This window comes from Symphalangus syndactylus, chromosome 14, assembly GCF_028878055.3.
Source record: "Symphalangus syndactylus isolate Jambi chromosome 14, NHGRI_mSymSyn1-v2.1_pri, whole genome shotgun sequence".
NCBI classification, from domain to species: domain Eukaryota; kingdom Metazoa; phylum Chordata; class Mammalia; order Primates; family Hylobatidae; genus Symphalangus; species Symphalangus syndactylus.
Genome location: NC_072436.2, coordinates 40,244,938 through 40,261,569, shown reverse-complemented (window position 1 = coordinate 40,261,569; position 16,632 = coordinate 40,244,938). Strand labels below are relative to the sequence as shown.

The 16,632-nt window shown below is 51.5% G+C and overlaps 1 protein-coding gene across 7 annotated transcripts in view; it reads left to right on the top strand.

Moving 5' to 3' along the window:
* PSD4 (pleckstrin and Sec7 domain containing 4) overlaps positions 1-14,985 on the top strand; it is a 45,868-nt gene extending 30,883 nt beyond the window's left edge. For 4 of the 7 annotated variants that reach the window (XM_063616616.1, XM_063616614.1, XM_055241424.2 and 1 more), the window contains exons 6-17: positions 4,196-4,372; positions 4,840-4,920; positions 5,049-5,161; positions 5,383-5,441; positions 5,649-5,738; positions 7,522-7,565; positions 7,941-8,101; positions 9,344-9,414; positions 9,530-9,693; positions 10,510-10,654; positions 10,853-10,996; positions 12,911-14,985. In XM_063616616.1, the coding sequence (XP_063472686.1) occupies positions 4,196-4,372; positions 4,840-4,920; positions 5,049-5,161; positions 5,383-5,441; positions 5,649-5,738; positions 7,522-7,565; positions 7,941-8,101; positions 9,344-9,414; positions 9,530-9,693; positions 10,510-10,654; positions 10,853-10,996; positions 12,911-13,168 (1,507 nt within the window). In that variant the 3' untranslated portion in view covers positions 13,169-14,985. Of the gene's footprint in view, positions 1-4,162; positions 4,373-4,839; positions 4,921-5,048; positions 5,162-5,382; positions 5,442-5,648; positions 5,739-7,521; positions 7,566-7,940; positions 8,102-9,343; positions 9,415-9,529; positions 9,694-10,509; positions 10,655-10,852; positions 10,997-12,910 lie in introns of all 7 variants that reach the window. The other 3 variants (XM_055241423.2, XM_055241422.2, XM_055241421.2) reach the window with 1 other exon arrangement.
* Positions 14,986-16,632: the final 1,647 nt, after the last annotated feature.

Sequence of the window (16,632 nt, the reverse complement as noted above, 5' to 3'; positions counted from 1 at the left end):
TTTTGCTCTTGCTGCCCAGGCTGAAGTGCAACTGTGCGATCTTGGCTCACTGCAACCTCTGCCTCCCGGGTTCAAGTGACTCTCCTGCCTCAGCCTCCCGAGTAGCTGGGATTACAGACGTGTGCCACCATGCCAGGCTAATTTTTGTACTTTTAGTAGAGAGGGGGCTTCACCATGTTGGCCGGGCTGGTCTCGAACTCTTGATCAGACTGGTCTTGAACTCTCGAATCCACTTGCCTCAGGCTGTCAAAGTGCTGGGATTACAGGTCTGAGCCGCCGTTCCTGACCTCACTTTATTATTTTATTTTATTTTATTTATTTATTTTTTTGAGATGGAGTCTCGCTCTGTGGCCCAGGCTGGAGTACACTGGCATGATCTCGGCTCACTGCAAGCTCCGCCTCCCGGGTTCACGCCATTCTCCTGCCTCAGCCTCCCCAGTAGCTGGGACTACAGGCACCTGCCACTGCGCCTGGCTAATTTTTTGTATTTTTAGTAGAGACAGGGTTTCACCATGGTCTCGATCTCCTGACCTTGTGATCTGCCCGCCTCGGCCTCCTAAAGTGCTGGGATCATAGGCCTGAGCCACCACGCCCGGCCTATTTTATTTTTTTAACTTGAATTTTCTTTTCTTTCTTTTTTATAATTTTTATTTCCATAGGTTATTGGGGAACAAGTAGTGTTTGGTTGCATGAATAAGTTCTTTAATGGTGATTTGTGAGTTTTTGAAGCACCCATCACCAGAGCAGTATACACTGCACCCTATTTATAGTCTTTTATCCCTTACCCGCTTTCTACCCTTTACCCGAGTCTCCAAAGTCCATTGTGTCATTCTTACGCCTTTGCATCCTCATAGCTTAGCTCCTACTTATAAGTGAGAACATAAGATGTTTGGGTTTCCATTCCTGTTAGAATAATAGTCTCCAATCTCATCCAGGTTGCTGTGAATGCCATTAATTCATTCCTTTTTATGGCTGAGTAGTATTCAATCATATATATATATATTCAATAACATATGCATATTCAATCATATATGTGATTCAATTATATATAATTGAATATATAATAGTGTATGTGTGTGTGTATATATATATATATATATACACACACACATACACACCACAGTTTCTTTATGCCCCCGTTGATTGATCGGCATATGGGTTGGTTCCACATTTTTGTGATTGTGAGTTGTGCTCCAATAAGCATGTGTATGCAAGTATCTTTTTCTTATAATGACTTATTTTCCTCTGGGTAGATACCCAGTAGTGGGATTGCTGGATCAAATGGTAGTTCTACTTTTAGTTCTTCAAGGAATCTCCACACTGTTTTCCATAGTGGTTGTATGAATTTATATTCCCACCAGAAGCGTAGAAGCGTTCCCTATTGACCTCATCCATGCCAATGTCTATTTTTTGATTTTTCGATTATGGACGTTCTTGCAGGAGTCAGGTGTTATCACAATGTGGTTTTGATTTGCATTTCCCTGATCATTAGTGATGTTGAGCATTTTATCATATATTTGTTGGCCATTTATATATCTTCTTTTGAGAATTGTCTATTCATGTCCACTTCTTGATGGGATTATTTGTTTTTTTCTTGTTGATTTGTTTGAGTTCATTGTAGATTCTGGATATTAGTCCTTTGTCAGATGTATAGATTGTGGAGACTTTTTGCCACTCTGTGGATTTTCTGTTTATTCTGCTGACTGTTCCTTTTGTCGTGCAAAAGCTCTTCAGTTTAATTAAGTCCTGGCAATTTATCTTTGTTTTTATTGGATTTGCTTTTGGTTCTTGGTCATGAAATCTTTATCTAAGCCAATGTCTAGAAGGGTTTTTCCAATGTTATCTTCTAGAATTTTCATAGTTCCAGGTCTTAGATTTAAGTCCTTAATACATCTCGAGTTGATTTTTGTGTAAGGTGAGAGATGAGGATCCAGTGTCATTCTCCTTCTTGTGGCTAGCCAATTATCCCAACACCATTTGTTGAAAAAGTATGTCCGTCTTGTGGCTAGCCAATTCTCCCAACAGCATTTGTTGAAAAAGTGTGTCCTTCTTGTGGCTAGCCAATTATCCCAACACCATTTTTTGAAAAGTGTGTCCTTTCCCCACTTTATGTTTTTGTTTGCTTTGTTGAAGATCAGTTGGCTGTAAATTGTACACTTTAAATGGGTGAATTGGATGGTATGTGAATTATATTTCAAAATAGCTGTTATTATTATTTTTTTTTGAGACAGGATCTCACTCTGTTGCCCAGCCTGGAGTGTGAGGTACAATCATGAATCACTGAAGCCTCAGCCTGCCAGGCTCAAGTGATCTTCCCACTTCAGCCTCCCAAGTAACTGGGACCACAGGCATGTACCACTACACCCAGCTAATTTTTACTTATTTTTGTTTTTTATGGAGATGTGGTCTCACCATGTTGCCCAGCAGACCACAAGGCTGGTCTCCAACTCTTGAGCTTAAGCAATCCTCCCACCTCAGCCTCCCAAAGTGCTGGGATTATAGGCATGAGCCACTGCACCCAGCCTGTTACTGTTTTTAATGGCCTTTATGATCTTACTGTGAAAATCAAGCAAGAATACAAGATGTCTTATCCAGCCAGGAAACTCGTGCTGGGAAAATTAAATTTTAGGCATTGTGTTTACTATAAGATTTAAATAAACTTATTTGTACATTTACGGAGATAAAGCTCCAATTAAACCTTTTCATTATTTACTATGAAATTATGTTCTCATTTTAGTTAGATTTACTTACTTCTGTTTTGGGTTGGGTGAACTTTAATTTTTGGCATGAAGAACCCTCCCTTTTCAGAGGCTGGAACTTCTCTGGCTACCAAGCCTCTGAACCTCTCCACGGGGTAGCCTAGTTTCCAGATGCATAAGGAAGATGGTTCTTTGGTTTCTGGCACTGATTGACATTCTGTTGCCATCACCCAAGGACCTTGTGATGGGCATGGGGTTAACCCTCCCATTAACCCTGACTCAGCTGTGTTAGATAGTGAGGGTGTTTAAGTGAATTCTAATGTTATATATCTGTTTATCAGGGACTGTTTTCTTTCTTTTTTTTTTTTCTTTGAGATGGCATCTTGCTCTGTCGCCCAGGCTGGTGTGCAGTGTTGCAATATCAGCTCACTGGAATTTCCGTCTCCTGGGTTCAAGTGACTCTCCTGCCTTAGCCTCCCGAGTAGCTGGGACTACAGGCATGCACCACCCTGCCTAATTTTTGTATTTTTAGTAGAGACAGCGTTTCGCCATGATGGCCAGGCTGGCTTGGAACTCCTGGCCTCAAGTGATCCACCTGCCTTGGCCTCCCAAAGCGGTAGGATTACAGGCGTGAGTACTGCACCCAGCCCCCTGGAATGTTTTCATATTATGGTGTCTTCTGCTTACCAGTTCAACTTCCTAACTGTGTCACTTGGATAATGAATGTTTAAATAACTAGAATACCCCACACTTGATTGTAACATTGTGGGGGAAACAGAAGAGTCAGGTAAAGATTGGACTGAGTGACATCTGAGAGTCTTAGTGCTGGACTTGGAGGTACTGAGTCGGCTGAGGGTCACCCGGGCCTGTTCACACTGGGTCATAGGTCACCACCCAGTCTCCTTGTCATCCAGGCTGCTAGGTGGGGGAAGGGAGAGGCTGAGGACCACCTCCTGAACTACCTCAGCTGCTGCCATTACTAGAGCCCACCTAGCTTCCTGTTCTCAGCCCATCCTTACAGGTTTCTTGGCTCCAGATCTAGGAGTGGAGGCTAGAGCCAGAGCTGGGAGGTGGGGAAGGGACAGGGAGGTATAGGAGGACCGCAGGACAGGTGAGGGAGACAATCCCACGTGCCTTGCATTGGAGAAGACAATGCTAGGGGCCTGACAGGGATGCACCTGCAACCTGAGGTGAGATAAACTCGGAATATGGCTGTGCTTTACCTGAGAAAGCGCAGGGCCCCAGACCTGGAGACCTTGCATGAATACCTTCCTCTCGGGGTTCTCCTGGTCCCAGGCCAGGCTAAGTTAGTCTGGCTGTGACTCTGTCTCTTCCCTGAGTGAGGGCCTGGGTCCAGCTCCTCCAGGCAGGCCCCACCATTCAAGGCACTGAGCTCAGGGAACTCTTGCCACAACTGACCTGCAAGAACACTTGACCCAGAGCTCTTGCATGTCTATCTCAAGTGAGAATCTGAGGACACCGATGAACTCTTCTAGGCTTCCTGGGAGCCTTATGCCCCAAGCACAGTCCCCAGAGGAAGGCCAGAGACCACCAGCTGGAGACAAGCTAGCTAATGGCGTCAGGAACAACAAGGTAGCCTGGAACTTGGCCTCACGCCTCTATCACCTGGAGGGCTTCCGGAAGTCTGAAGTGGCTGCATACCTGCAGAAGAAGTAAGGGGCTTTGAGCATGGGGAAGGCTGGAGGCTGAGGCAGCCAGGGAGGAGCTGCTGAAGGGCTCCCTCCACTGGCCACCCTCCCCTTCCCGTCCCTGGCCGGTTCCCTTCCCATCTCCCCTCCTGACTTTTCCCCCATACCCTCACTGTATCTGCTGCTTCCTGTCAGTCATGGTCACACCGCGTCACCTCTTCTCCACACCCTTGGTCCTTGGGCCCCACTGCCTTGCCAACCAGACTTCACAGGTCTCTCCCAGTGTCTCCCAGTGTACACTGAATGGGGTAGCAGGGCATACCAGACCCTGGCTGCCCCCTTGTCCTGTCAGGACCCAAGGCCCAGCGTGCCTGCGCCCTTCCTTTGCTCAGTCCCACCGCATAATGTGTGCAGGCCCTGGGGGCCCCAGTGCATCTGTGGCCCCAGCCCAGGCCCCTGGTGCAGACTGCATGCCCCTTTTCCCTCTGCAGCAATGACTTCAGCAGGGCTGTGGCTGAGGAGTACTTGTCCTTCTTCCAGTTTGGAGGCCAGAGCCTGGACCGAGCCCTCCGGTAATGTCTTTGGGCCCTCTCTGGGGAGGCTGTGGAGGATGGCATGGGGCAATGGCACCAGCCTGAGGCTGGGATCTGATTGGCCCTAAGCTCCTGGGCTCTGTCCTTGACCCTGGCCCTCCTTGCAGGAGCTTCCTCCAGGCCTTGGTGCTCAGTGGGGAGACTCAGGAACGGGAGCGAATCCTCTACCAGTTCTCCAGACGCTTCCACCACTGCAATCCAGGGGTCTTCCCCTCAGTAGGTAGGGAGGGGCTGGCCCTGACAGCAGAGCAGGGAAACTTTGGGGTACCCATGTCTGCTTGGGAGTTCAGTAGGTGACAGTGAACTGGTGGGAGTGTGTTGGGGGCTGTGGAGAATGGAAGCATTCCAGGGGTTCTGAGGTTACCCCACGCAGTGTGGGCAGAGGAAACAGGAGCCCTGGTTCCAATGAGCTTTCTCTCCACTCACCTGTCTCTGGGGCAGATTCGGTACACACCCTGACATGTGCAATCATGCTCCTTAACACAGACCTGCATGGACAGGTAAGACGGTGGAGAGAGTCCCTGTGGGAACTGAGGCTGTGGCAAGGGGTGCGGGGAGGAGAAGACCAGAGGCCTGAGACCGGGCAGGGAACACCCCTGAGGGATGTGGGCCTGGGGAGCTGGAAAGGGTTCCATGGTGGCTGGCTGGGGGTTATTCTATTGGGATGGGGTGTGTGCTCGAGTCATCCCACTTCTCCGTGGCTATAGAACATTGGGAAGAGCATGAGCTGCCAGGAATTCATAACCAACCTGAATGGGCTGAGGGACGGCGGGAACTTCCCCAAGGAGCTGCTGAAGGTATGTGCCACGGGGTCTTCTTATGAGCCTCATGTAGGACCTGGAGCCTTGGTTCTTTGTTCCAAAGGAGATGCTGAGCTTGGGACTGGCTTTGCCAAAATATCCTTGAGAGAACAGGGCTTATTTATTGCAGGGCTAGTAAAAGTGTGGTCCCTGGCTGGCAGCATCAGAAACATCTTGTAATTTGTTAGCCATGCAAATCTGCAGGCTCCCTGTGCTGGACTTACTGAATCAGACTCTCTGAGACTGGGACCCCTAAAATATTTTCTTGAGTTTTCAAGTCATTCTTACCCCTTCAAAGTCTGAGAAGAGCAAAGCTACACATGGTGAAAGTCTGGAGCTCAGACTTGGGAGCCTGGTGTTCCTGAGTTTGAATTCTAGTCTTGGGCAATTTGACCCCTCTTGGCCTACTCAAGTTCTTCCTGAGGGTATTAACCACTTACCATGCCATTCTCAAGATGAAATAAAATCTGCCAAGTGCTCAGCATGGTGCTTGGCACACAGCATGTGTGTTATAAGCAATTAAAATCATTTGCTGTTTCATCACAGTCACACATCACTTAACAATGAAGGTGTGTTCTGAGAAAAGCATCGTTGGGCAATTTCACTATTGTGTGAACATTATAGAGTGAACTTACACAAACCTAGACGTACAGCTCACTGCACACCAGGGCTATATGGGATAGCCTATTGCTCCTGGGCTACAAACCTGTATGCCATGCTGCTGTACTTAATACTGCAAGCAATTCTAACACAGTGCTGTATTTGTATATCTAAACATAGAAAATGTACAATAAAAACATGACAGAAAAGATTAAAAATGATACACCTGTAAAGGACAGCTCCATCATAATCTTACGGGACCACTATCATATATGCAGTTCATCCTTGACTGAACCATCATGATGCTGTTATATGGTACATGGCTGTACTTCATGAACATTTACTAAACACCTACTATGTGCCAGACTTCTTGCTAGGCACCGCAAGAGCTATAGAAGCAAGTGAGATATGTTAATACGTCAAACTTTTAGCGCATCATTCATTCATTTACTGCACATTTATTGTGGGGATTGGTCAGCCAGTTTCTTCTCCATCAGATCCCTCCCAGTAGGATGCCATGTAGGTAATGCATTTCTCCTCCATGAGAACTAGTTAAGTCCTCACTAAGCATGGGCAGGACAGGGACTTGTCTGCCTTGGTCATCATCTTTTTTTTTTTTTGAGATGGAGTCTCATCCTGTCGCCCAGGCTGGAGTGCAGTGGTGTGATCTCGGCTCACTGCAACCTCCACCTCCCAGGTTCAAGCAATTCTCTTGCCTCAGCCTCCTGAGTAGCTGGGATTACAGGTGCGCGCCACCACGCCCAGCTAATTTTTTGTATTTTTAGTAGAGACGGGGTTTCATCATGTTGGCCAGGCTGGTCTCGAACTCCTGACTTCAAGTGATCCACCTGCCTCAGCCTCCCAAAGTGCAGGGATTAGAGGCGTGAGCCACCGTGCCCGGCAGGTCATCTTTATGTCTGTAGCACCCACCATAGTGCTTGTCGCTGGGAAATACTCCAGAAATACTTTGTTGCACGGATGGATGGATGGATGGATGGACGGACGGACGGACGGACGGACGGATGGATGGACGCTTGCTTACTCAAGGAGGAAGGGCACCTATGTTGTGGGTGGAGGAGGCAGGCTGTACATATGCCCCTATCCTACCTCTGCCAGACAAAGAGACTTTAGGCTCCACAGCCCTGAGGCTCCCCTGCCCACCCGTGTGCTTCTGTTCCAGGCCCTCTACTGGTCTATCCGCAGTGAGAAGCTCGAGTGGGCCGTGTGAGTGAGACTCCTTTTCCCCTCTCCTCCTCACCCCTCTCCCTTGTCTTTGGGCTGTCCTCCCTCTGTCACCCACCCGAGAGTTAGAGAAACTCAGATAGTGCTCCCCTCAGAGTGGGGCAAAGCCAGAGGCAGGGCTTTGGGGAAAGAGATAGAGGAGCCCAGGTAATACCAGAGGGCCAGAGGTAGTGGGGCGTGGGGTATGGCAGAATTTTCAGGAATTGATGGGTTCACTCTGAAGGAGGACTCCTTGTGGGAGGTCCTGGGGTGTGGCTTCCCAGGAAAAGAGAGGTTGCTAAGGCTCTGGGAGACAATGGATACCTCCCAGTGGTCTTTGCGTAGTCAGCACTTCCAGCCCGATTCTCTGATGTTCAGGGATGAAGAAGATGCAGCCAGACCTGAGAAGGCCCAGCCGTCCCTGCCAGCTGGCAAGATGAGCAAGCCCTTCCTTCAGCTGGCTCAGGATCCCACGGTGCCCACCTACAAGCAGGGCATCCTGGCTCGGAAGATGCATCAAGATGCAGACGGCAAGAAGAGTGAGTGTCTGCTGCTCACAAACAGGGTGGCGTGCTGGGAGCGGTCCAACTCAGGGACCTGTGCCAATGCATGCACAGGTGTGCAGAGAGACTGCCCGCATTGAGGACAGGCAGCCAGCCCATGTTCCTTCCTCAATGCATACTGAACAGTGACCATGTGCTGGATGCTGTGTGAGGCACTAGAGGGTAGGTAGGAGAACCCAGACAAAACAGGCCTAGTTATTCCTGGGCCCCAGAGTCCCTGTAGTAAGGTAGAGATTAGACAAGTGTGTCAATGTCTGGGAAAAAAATGTAGCAAGAGCTGAGTGTCTAGGGGCTGAATCAAGTGAGGAGAAAAAGGCTTTTGGTTTTGTTTTGGAAGCGGGATGTGGCGACAGGGAGAGGTAAGGCTTCTGGTAAGTGATGGTATCTGCACTGAACTTTGGAGGAGAAGAGGGTCTGGAATTCGGAAGCTGGGCAGAGGGCATCCCCCACAGAGAAAACAGCAAGCCGAGTTTGCTCAGGACATGGGGTGTGTGAAAGAGAGGTACACATGCCAGGGCCTGCATTTGGGCCTTATTCGGCAGGCAGCTGAAGGCTTTTCATTAGGGCACCAACATGACCAGAGTGGTGATCTCAGCAGACTAATGTGCAAGCACAGATTGAATAGGGTGGGGCGACCAGGATGGGAACTGGCATTGGCTGTGAAGCCGCCAGGGCTCTAGGGCTGCCTTTTGTCCAAGGAGCTTAGAATGGATCTCACCACACAAGACCAGGGTGGAGAGGTAGGGGGAAAAGAGGGCAGGTGGTGCTCAAAGTGGGGTACACAGGGAGGGACACCCCAAAGCTGGGCCCTGCGCCCTTGAGCCCCTCTAGATGGGTATGCAAGGTCAAGATCATCCTGCAGGGACTAGAAAGCTGTCTGGAAGGAGTTGTGTTTGTGCCTGGGTGTTTGCCACTACTTGGGGTAGTGGGTGTGTGTTTGGAGTTGGAGAGAAGATGATCTGTACGAATATCTATATTTGGATGTGAGTGGTTCTATGGTTTTGTTTCCAGGGGAGATTGCCCGTGTGTGGAGAGGCTCTATATGTTTGTCTACGATTGTATGTGTTTTCTTGTGTTAGCATGTTCTGCATTTGTGTGCATCCTGGTGAGATACTGGGGGTGATGTGAGGCGCAGGGGGCATATGCACACTTGCGTGTGTCTGAGTGTGTCTGGATGCTGGTGCCCCCACCTACATTTGTGTTCTGTTCCTGGAACAGCACCATGGGGCAAGCGTGGCTGGAAGATGTTCCACACCTTACTGCGAGGGATGGTTCTCTACTTCCTGAAGGTAGGAAAGGAGGCAACACCCCTGTTAGAATGGGAGACTGAGAGAGGCCCAGAACTGTCTGGAGGGTGGGCAGCTGATGATAACCTCTTCTCTGAGCCCCTGTGACTGGTGGCAGGGAGAAGACCACTGCCTGGAGGGGGAAAGCTTGGTGGGGCAGATGGTGGATGAGCCTGTCGGGGTGCACCACTCGCTGGCCACCCCCGCCACCGATTACACCAAGAAGCCTCACGTCTTCCAGCTGCGCACGGCTGACTGGCGCCTGTACCTCTTCCAGGCACCGTAAGTCCCTGGGGTGGGAGACTGTGGCAAGTCCTCGCCCTGCCCTAATTCTCTTTCCCCTGACCCTGCTGACACCTGAGGCCTGTGGGCCCCAGGGGGTCCTGGTGGGAATGGCCATACTGATCAGAAATTCTTAGAATGCGGCAGCAGGAAGAGGAGCTGGGGACCAGGGATGAAGCCCAGGCATTGCCTGCTTCCTCCCCATCCTTGGCCAACTTTGCCAGCAAAGTATGCCTTTTCCTTGTCAGTGGGATAAAGCCTCCCAGTTCAGAACACAGGATTCTGGGAAGTTGCTAATGATTGATCATATTTGGCATTTGTTATAAAATCTGTCACCTCAGATTGTCCTCTTTATTTTTTATTTTTTAGACAGAGTCTCGCTCTGTCATCCTGGCTGGAGTGCAGTGACTCTTATCTCGGCTCACTGCAACCTCCGCCTCCCGGGTTCAAGCGATTCTCATGCTTGAGCCTCCCGAGTAGCTGGGATTACAGGCGCGCGCCACCGTGCCTGGCTAATTTGTGTATTTTTAGTAGAGATGGGGTTTCACCATGTTGGCCAGGCTGGTCTCGAACTCCTGACCTCAGGTGATCCCCCTGCCAAGACGTAGCCACCGCACCCGGCCTCCAGATTTTCCTCTTTATTGATAAGAAAGCCATGGTCAGAGGTCGAGTGCCCTGCTAGTGGCAGGGCTCTAACTATGGGAGGCTGAGTCCTGAGCAGCTGGCCAGCTGTGCAACCAACCACAGAAGGGGGCGGGAGGAGGGTAACAGGACCGACTCTGTGTCCCCGGGGACCAACGACCTCCTTTACCCCAGCACTGCCAAGGAGATGAGCTCCTGGATCGCGCGCATCAACTTGGCTGCGGCCACGCACTCCGCGCCGCCCTTCCCCGCCGCTGTGGGCTCCCAGCGCAGATTCGTGCGGCCCATCCTGCCTGTGGGCCCCGCCCAGAGCTCCCTGGTATGGCCTCCGGGAAGGGGTGGGGTACGGTGGAATTGGGAATGTGCACCTGGAGCCCCAGGACTAACTCAGGGAGGCTGGAGGCGGGCTGCGCACCTGGCCTGGGAACTGAGGTGACCAGCAGGGCGGCACACCCGGGCCCGGAAAGCGGTGGACAGGACGCCCGGGACAGCGTCCCTCACCGCCTGCTGCTCGCAGGAGGAGCAGCATCGATCCCACGAGAACTGCCTGGACGCTGCCTCGGACGACCTGATGGATCTGCAGAGGAACTTACCGGAGCGGCGGGGCCGTAGCCGCGAGCTGGAGGAGTATCGCCTGCGGAAGGAGTACCTGGAGTACGAGGTGAGCGGCAGAGCCCACCTCCCCTCCGCTGCGCAGGACCCTCTCCGCCCTCTCGTGGCTGCCTCGGTCCCTGCAGCCGTCACTGCCCTGACCGCGCCGGGCGGGGAGAGGCGCTTGTGTGAAGGCGGGGCCCGTGTGCGCTATCTGCAAAGGGGCAGGGGCTCCCACATGGACACCCGCGTGTCCCCATGCACTTAGGCCTTTCACCTCTTGTCCTGGGGGCACATAGCAGCTGTTTGTCTGGAAACACCCATAGCAGACGTTATTTTATAGTTTTCTTTCTCCTAAGAGTATATTTGGCTTTTCCCAAGTTGAAGGAAAAACTATATTTTAGCTCAATTGTTCCTTCTAATACCTACCAAATATTAATAGGTAGTATTTATGGAGCTTGTCTTCCTTGCGTGGATGGTCTCATTCAGTTGACAGCTCTGGGTAGGTACTGTTATCCTTATTTTACAGATGAGGAAACAGGCACAGAGAAATTAAACTACTCGTCCAAATCTGGTAAATTTACATGCTGCTCTAAATGCCCCATTTATGGTCTTAACTAAGAAATGACAGTTTTTTGTTTTGTTTTGTTTTTCTTTTTGTTTTTGAGACAAAGTCTCGCTCTGTCGCCCAGGCTGGAGTGCAGTGGCTCAATCTCAGCTCCCTGCAACCTCCGCCTCCCAGGTTCAAGCGATTCTTCTGCCTCAGCCTCCCGAGTAGCTGGGATTACAGGTGTGAGCCACCACACCGGGACAATTTTTATATTTTTAGTAGAGACAGGGGTTCACCGTGTTGGCAAAGCTGGACTTGAACTCCTGGCCTTGAGTGGGCTGCCTGCCTCAGCCTTCCAAAGTGCTGGGATTACAGGTGTGATCCACTGCCCCTGGCCAGTAATGACTTTTGTTGACTTTACAGCCCGTGTTTAAGTGTTTTATCCCTTACTCTCCCCCAACCCTCACCCATCCACCCACACTCCCCAATTCTGCTTTGGTGTCACGTCAGTTCATCTGGGATCCTAACACTGGGTGCCTGCTTCAGGGGTCCTGGGTGCCTGTTTAGGGTGAGGGTCCACTGGGCAGGAAGGGTAGCTGAATGCAATGTGAAAATAGAGGGAATCAGAGGCCACCCAGAGGCAGAGACCAGGAAGTGGGAATCAACATCGCCTCTTGCCTGTCCCCGCTGTGCCTGCATGCAGCCCCTCTACCTGTCTTTCAAGGTCCCAGACTATCCCTTGGCTTGTTGGTTGTATCCATGGCTGTGAACTCCCCACTTCTCAGAGGCCTCAGGGTGTGGCTGTGAGGACCCAACCTCTTCCTCCCACTGACCAGCTGGGACCTTTAGCAAGGCACCAGCCCTCCCTTCCACAATGATTTGTTCCCCCTCCCAGGGCTGGCATGAGGATCCAATGGGATGGAGGCTGAGGAAGCACTTTGTAAACTGGAAACCATATCCCAAGGATGCTAGCTGCAGCGGCCTTAGGAGTACAGTGTTAAGCAGATGAGGGTAGTTAGCATCATGCTCCACAGATGCCAATTGTTAAAATGCTATTTAGATGCAATTAGGGCTGTACAGATGTGAGCTGTTTGTGTGTAGGGCTGCAAAGATCTCAGGCATTGTGGGTGACACATCTTTTAGTGCCTCAAAGATGGAACATGGCATAGGGATGTTAGTTACAGCACTCCAAGGGGTTGGTTATTATTAGAACAGGGCTGGGCTGATATGTGTCATTGTAACACTATCCAGAGGTGTGCTCTGCAGTCTGCTTGCCCAAGCATTATACTGACACTCACTGTTGGTCCAGCCCTCTTCCTGTCAAGGTCTGTATTGCCATAGCTTCATGTACCTGTCAGCTGTCCCTCATGATTCTAGCCTCCTCCCAACCTGGAGCCAGGATGGTGCTAAGGTGGTGGGGCCTGTGTGTTGCAGAAAACCCGCTACGAGACCTACGTGCAGCTGCTGGTGGCCCGCCTGCACTGCCCCTCCGACGCTCTGGACCTGTGGGAGGAGCAGCTGGGGAGGGAAGCTGGAGGCACTTGGGAGCCCAAGCTCAGCCTAAAGAAGTCCCACTCAAGCCCGACCCTGCACCAGGATGAGGCTCCCACCACGGCCAAGGTGAAGCGCAACATCTCAGAGCGCAGAACCTACCGGAAGATCATCCCCAAGCGGAACCGCAATCAGCTGTGAAGCCAGCACCACCTCAGAGATACTGCTCTAGGGTAGACCTGAGATGAACCTCCCTGGAGGAGACTTATTTCAATGAGTCCACCATGACGGATGAGGCACCTCCTTTCCCTGCTGAAGGACAAACCTTGTTTCCCTGTGGCCCTCATTCTTGTGCTCACTGAAGCTTTCCTAATATTGCTGTGCTCCCCACCACCCCCATGGCAGTCCCTCTGCAGCCCCAGTCCCTGGCCACGCCCAAGGGAAGAGTGAGGTTGAGGACTTGACTTTCCTCCCAGAGCTCAGCCCGTGTCACCCTCCAGGCCCCAGAATCCAGAGTGGCGTCATTTCCTAGACTTGCTGGGAACTCAGCACTTGTTTGAGAACCAGTGCTTATGTGGTGTGCCCTTGGCTTCTAGGGGAGAGCTTGGGGCAGCAGAGGCCCCTGGGCAGCCCAGCCAGGGGAGCCACAGCCCCGAGGATGGTATTGCTCTGGGAATTAGGTGACTTTCTTGGGGAGGCCCCAGGAGAGTGAATCAGGGACTCTTGAGAAATTCCTAACCAGCTTCCTGTGACCCAGGGAGCAGGGTGGCTAAGGTCCTGCCCACTGAGGGGACAGCCTTCTGGGCAGGGACCTCAGGGGGCTTCAAGGGCTCCGCAAGGCTGTGGGGCCCTGTGCCTTTGTCTCCTTGTGTCTCTTTTCCCCCTACAGTCTTCCTTTCCCCTGAAGCAGATGAAACAGTCACACATAGCCAACTGCTCATCAACAGAGCAGAGCTGAGGCATGAGTGAGGGCTGGGAGGGGTAGGGCCTCCAGAGCTTTGCAGGGAACCCTGGAACCCTGGGAACAAGGAGTCTTTGTTCCAACACAGCAGGGAAGGAGGTTCTCTAGGTTTGACCACTGGAGAGGATAGAGAGGTAAAAGGTGGCGACAGTTTCCCTTAGGGGTCTGCCTGGCAGGAGCCACAGCTCAGGAGAGTTGTGAGGGATGGGATGGAGGCTGGCGACCAGGTGAGGCCTAGGCCAGGCTCGAGAGACTCTACTGGGCTCCTTCCTACGCACGCCTTAAAGCTTCCTTCCTGTGGGGTGCCTGGACCCCTTCCCCATCTCTGGCAGCTCAGAGGGTCTCTGCTGCTCTCCCCTGGGAAATCCCCTCATCCTGCCCTCTGGCTGCCTCCCAGCTGGGCTTGTTCTCTGAGGGAGGTTCCGGAGACTCATGGACTTGGGGCTCTGCCTGTAGGAAGGAGGCTGGGCCGGAGGGAGCAGCCACCATTGTCTCTGTTCAGCCAAGTGTGCAAGTAGGCTGCCCGCCAAGAGAGGGCCTCTGCTACCCGCTGCTGCCAGCCGGCTGACGCACTGCCTCCTCAGCCCTCCTGCCAGGCCACCCTCCTCCCTTCCCATGCTTGTAACCAGCTCTGGGGCCTGGACCTCCACAAAGTAAGGCTGGCCCTTGGAGGCCATGTTTGGGTCTCCGGCCAGGGCCTAGGGCTAGGCTATGCACCCAATGGGTGCACAATAAATACAGGTCAACAAAGACAGAGGTGTGTCAGTGTGTGAGGAAGGGAGGTCAGGCAGCTAGGACCACCTGCAGTGTGGCAGGCTTCATCCCTCTTTGCTCCAAGTGTGTATGTGTGTCTGTGCATGTGTGTAGTGTCTGTGTCTGTGTGTTCATGCATATGCAGGAGTCACACGGTCACAGGCCGTCAAAGCTGGAGGAGACCTCAGAATCATTCACCTACTTGCTCATTTATTCATTCATTCATTTTGCAAATAATATGGAATGCTTTCTATGTGCCAGTACCAGGGGATTCACAAATGAATTAAACATGTCCCTGACTCCATGAGTTGGCAATCTTGCCCACTGGTTTCCTGCTCTCAGTTTACAGATGCACTTTTATCTTGCTGGGGAAGTGTGCTGAAAAGACACATTCCCAGCCCACATCCAGGGATGCTGATTCAATCAGCCTGGGTCAGAGGGATAGATAAATATGTTTAAAGCTCCTTGGGTAATTCTGATGTGTAAGTAGCAGTTAGCTGCCGTAAAGTCCAATTGCCTCATTTGATTGAGGTGGAATCCCAGCATCAGGTGGACATGACTTTTGGCCCAAGACTGATGCTAACAAACTAAATGGAGTAGGTTATTTGACCTCACTGAACACGCATCCTTTTTTTTTTTTTTTTTGTGAGATGGAGTTTTGCATTTGTCACCCAGGCTGGAGTGCAATGGTGTGATCTTGGCTGACTGCAATCTCCACCGAATCAAGCAATTCTCCTGCCTCAGCCTCCCAAGTAGCTAGGATTATAGGTGCGTGCCACCACGCCCGGCTATTTTTTGTATTTTTAGTAGAGATGGGGTTTCGCCATGTTGGCCAGGCTGGTCTTGAACTCCTGACCTCAGGTAGTCTGCCTGCCTTGGCACCCCAAAGTGCTGGGATTACAGGCGTGAACCACCGCACCCGGCCTATGCATCCTTATTTCTAAAACCATGATAAAAGGTGAAAGTTTGAATGCATGTGTGTGTGACACTTTGATGCTCCTTTGCTCATGTGGAACCGGCACCTCTCTTTCACCTGAGCACGTGGAATCTTCAGAGCCAGATGATGGTGGCTGCCTGGCCTCCCATAGTCAATGCTGCCCAGGCACCTCTGCCTGGAGGGTCTGGGTTCTGGGCTGCAGTTATGACATGTGACCACTTGGAGGCAGGCTTGCATCTTTCTAGCTTCTGGCTGCTCAGGTGTCCTGCTGTGGAGCTGAGCTGTGCTCCCTGAAAGGCAGGAAGTTATGTGTGCCCCTGTGCCATCACCAAACCAGGACCTTCAACTTCGTAAAACCCACAGTGGCCTAGGCCAGGACTCCCACCATCTAGGGAAGCCTCTCCTAGGGAAAAGATTGGGGCTCTGACATCTTCCTGCAGATGGAGAGAAAGAAAGACATCTCAGAAGTCTATCGGGACAGCCTACAGCTCCCCACAGGGTTGCTCCAGGTAGCCCTGGAAGGTGAAAGCTGAGCAGGCCCCAGTCCCCATCCTAGGTATGGAACAGATCAAACCACCATAGGCCTATGTCTGAACTTCTTGTTCCCACCCCATGCTCCTCTCCCACCTGTGTCCTTCTCTTTGCAAGAGAAGGGACAGACAGAGGTTCTCGGTGATGAGCTCAGGCTCTGGAAGGGCACTTGAAGTTTGGCTTTAGTTCTTCCTTTCCCATATAGGGAAGCTCAGCTTCCAGGGGCCTGGGCCTGCTGTGACCCAGGTTGATACTCCTGATATAACTGCTTCCTGGGCTTTCATGATCTTAGCTGAGCCTGGCTCTCTGCTGATGACATTTGTTTGTTGCTTGTCAGGCACCAGGGTAGACAAAAAGATCACTAAGACCTGCACCTTTTTCCTTAGGAGGGTCTGAGTCTTCTGGAGACGGAGACATATGGAATGTGTTGGGGTTGAAAGGAGCAGGACTGGAGGGTCGGGGTGAGGGGGCAGAGGGAAACAG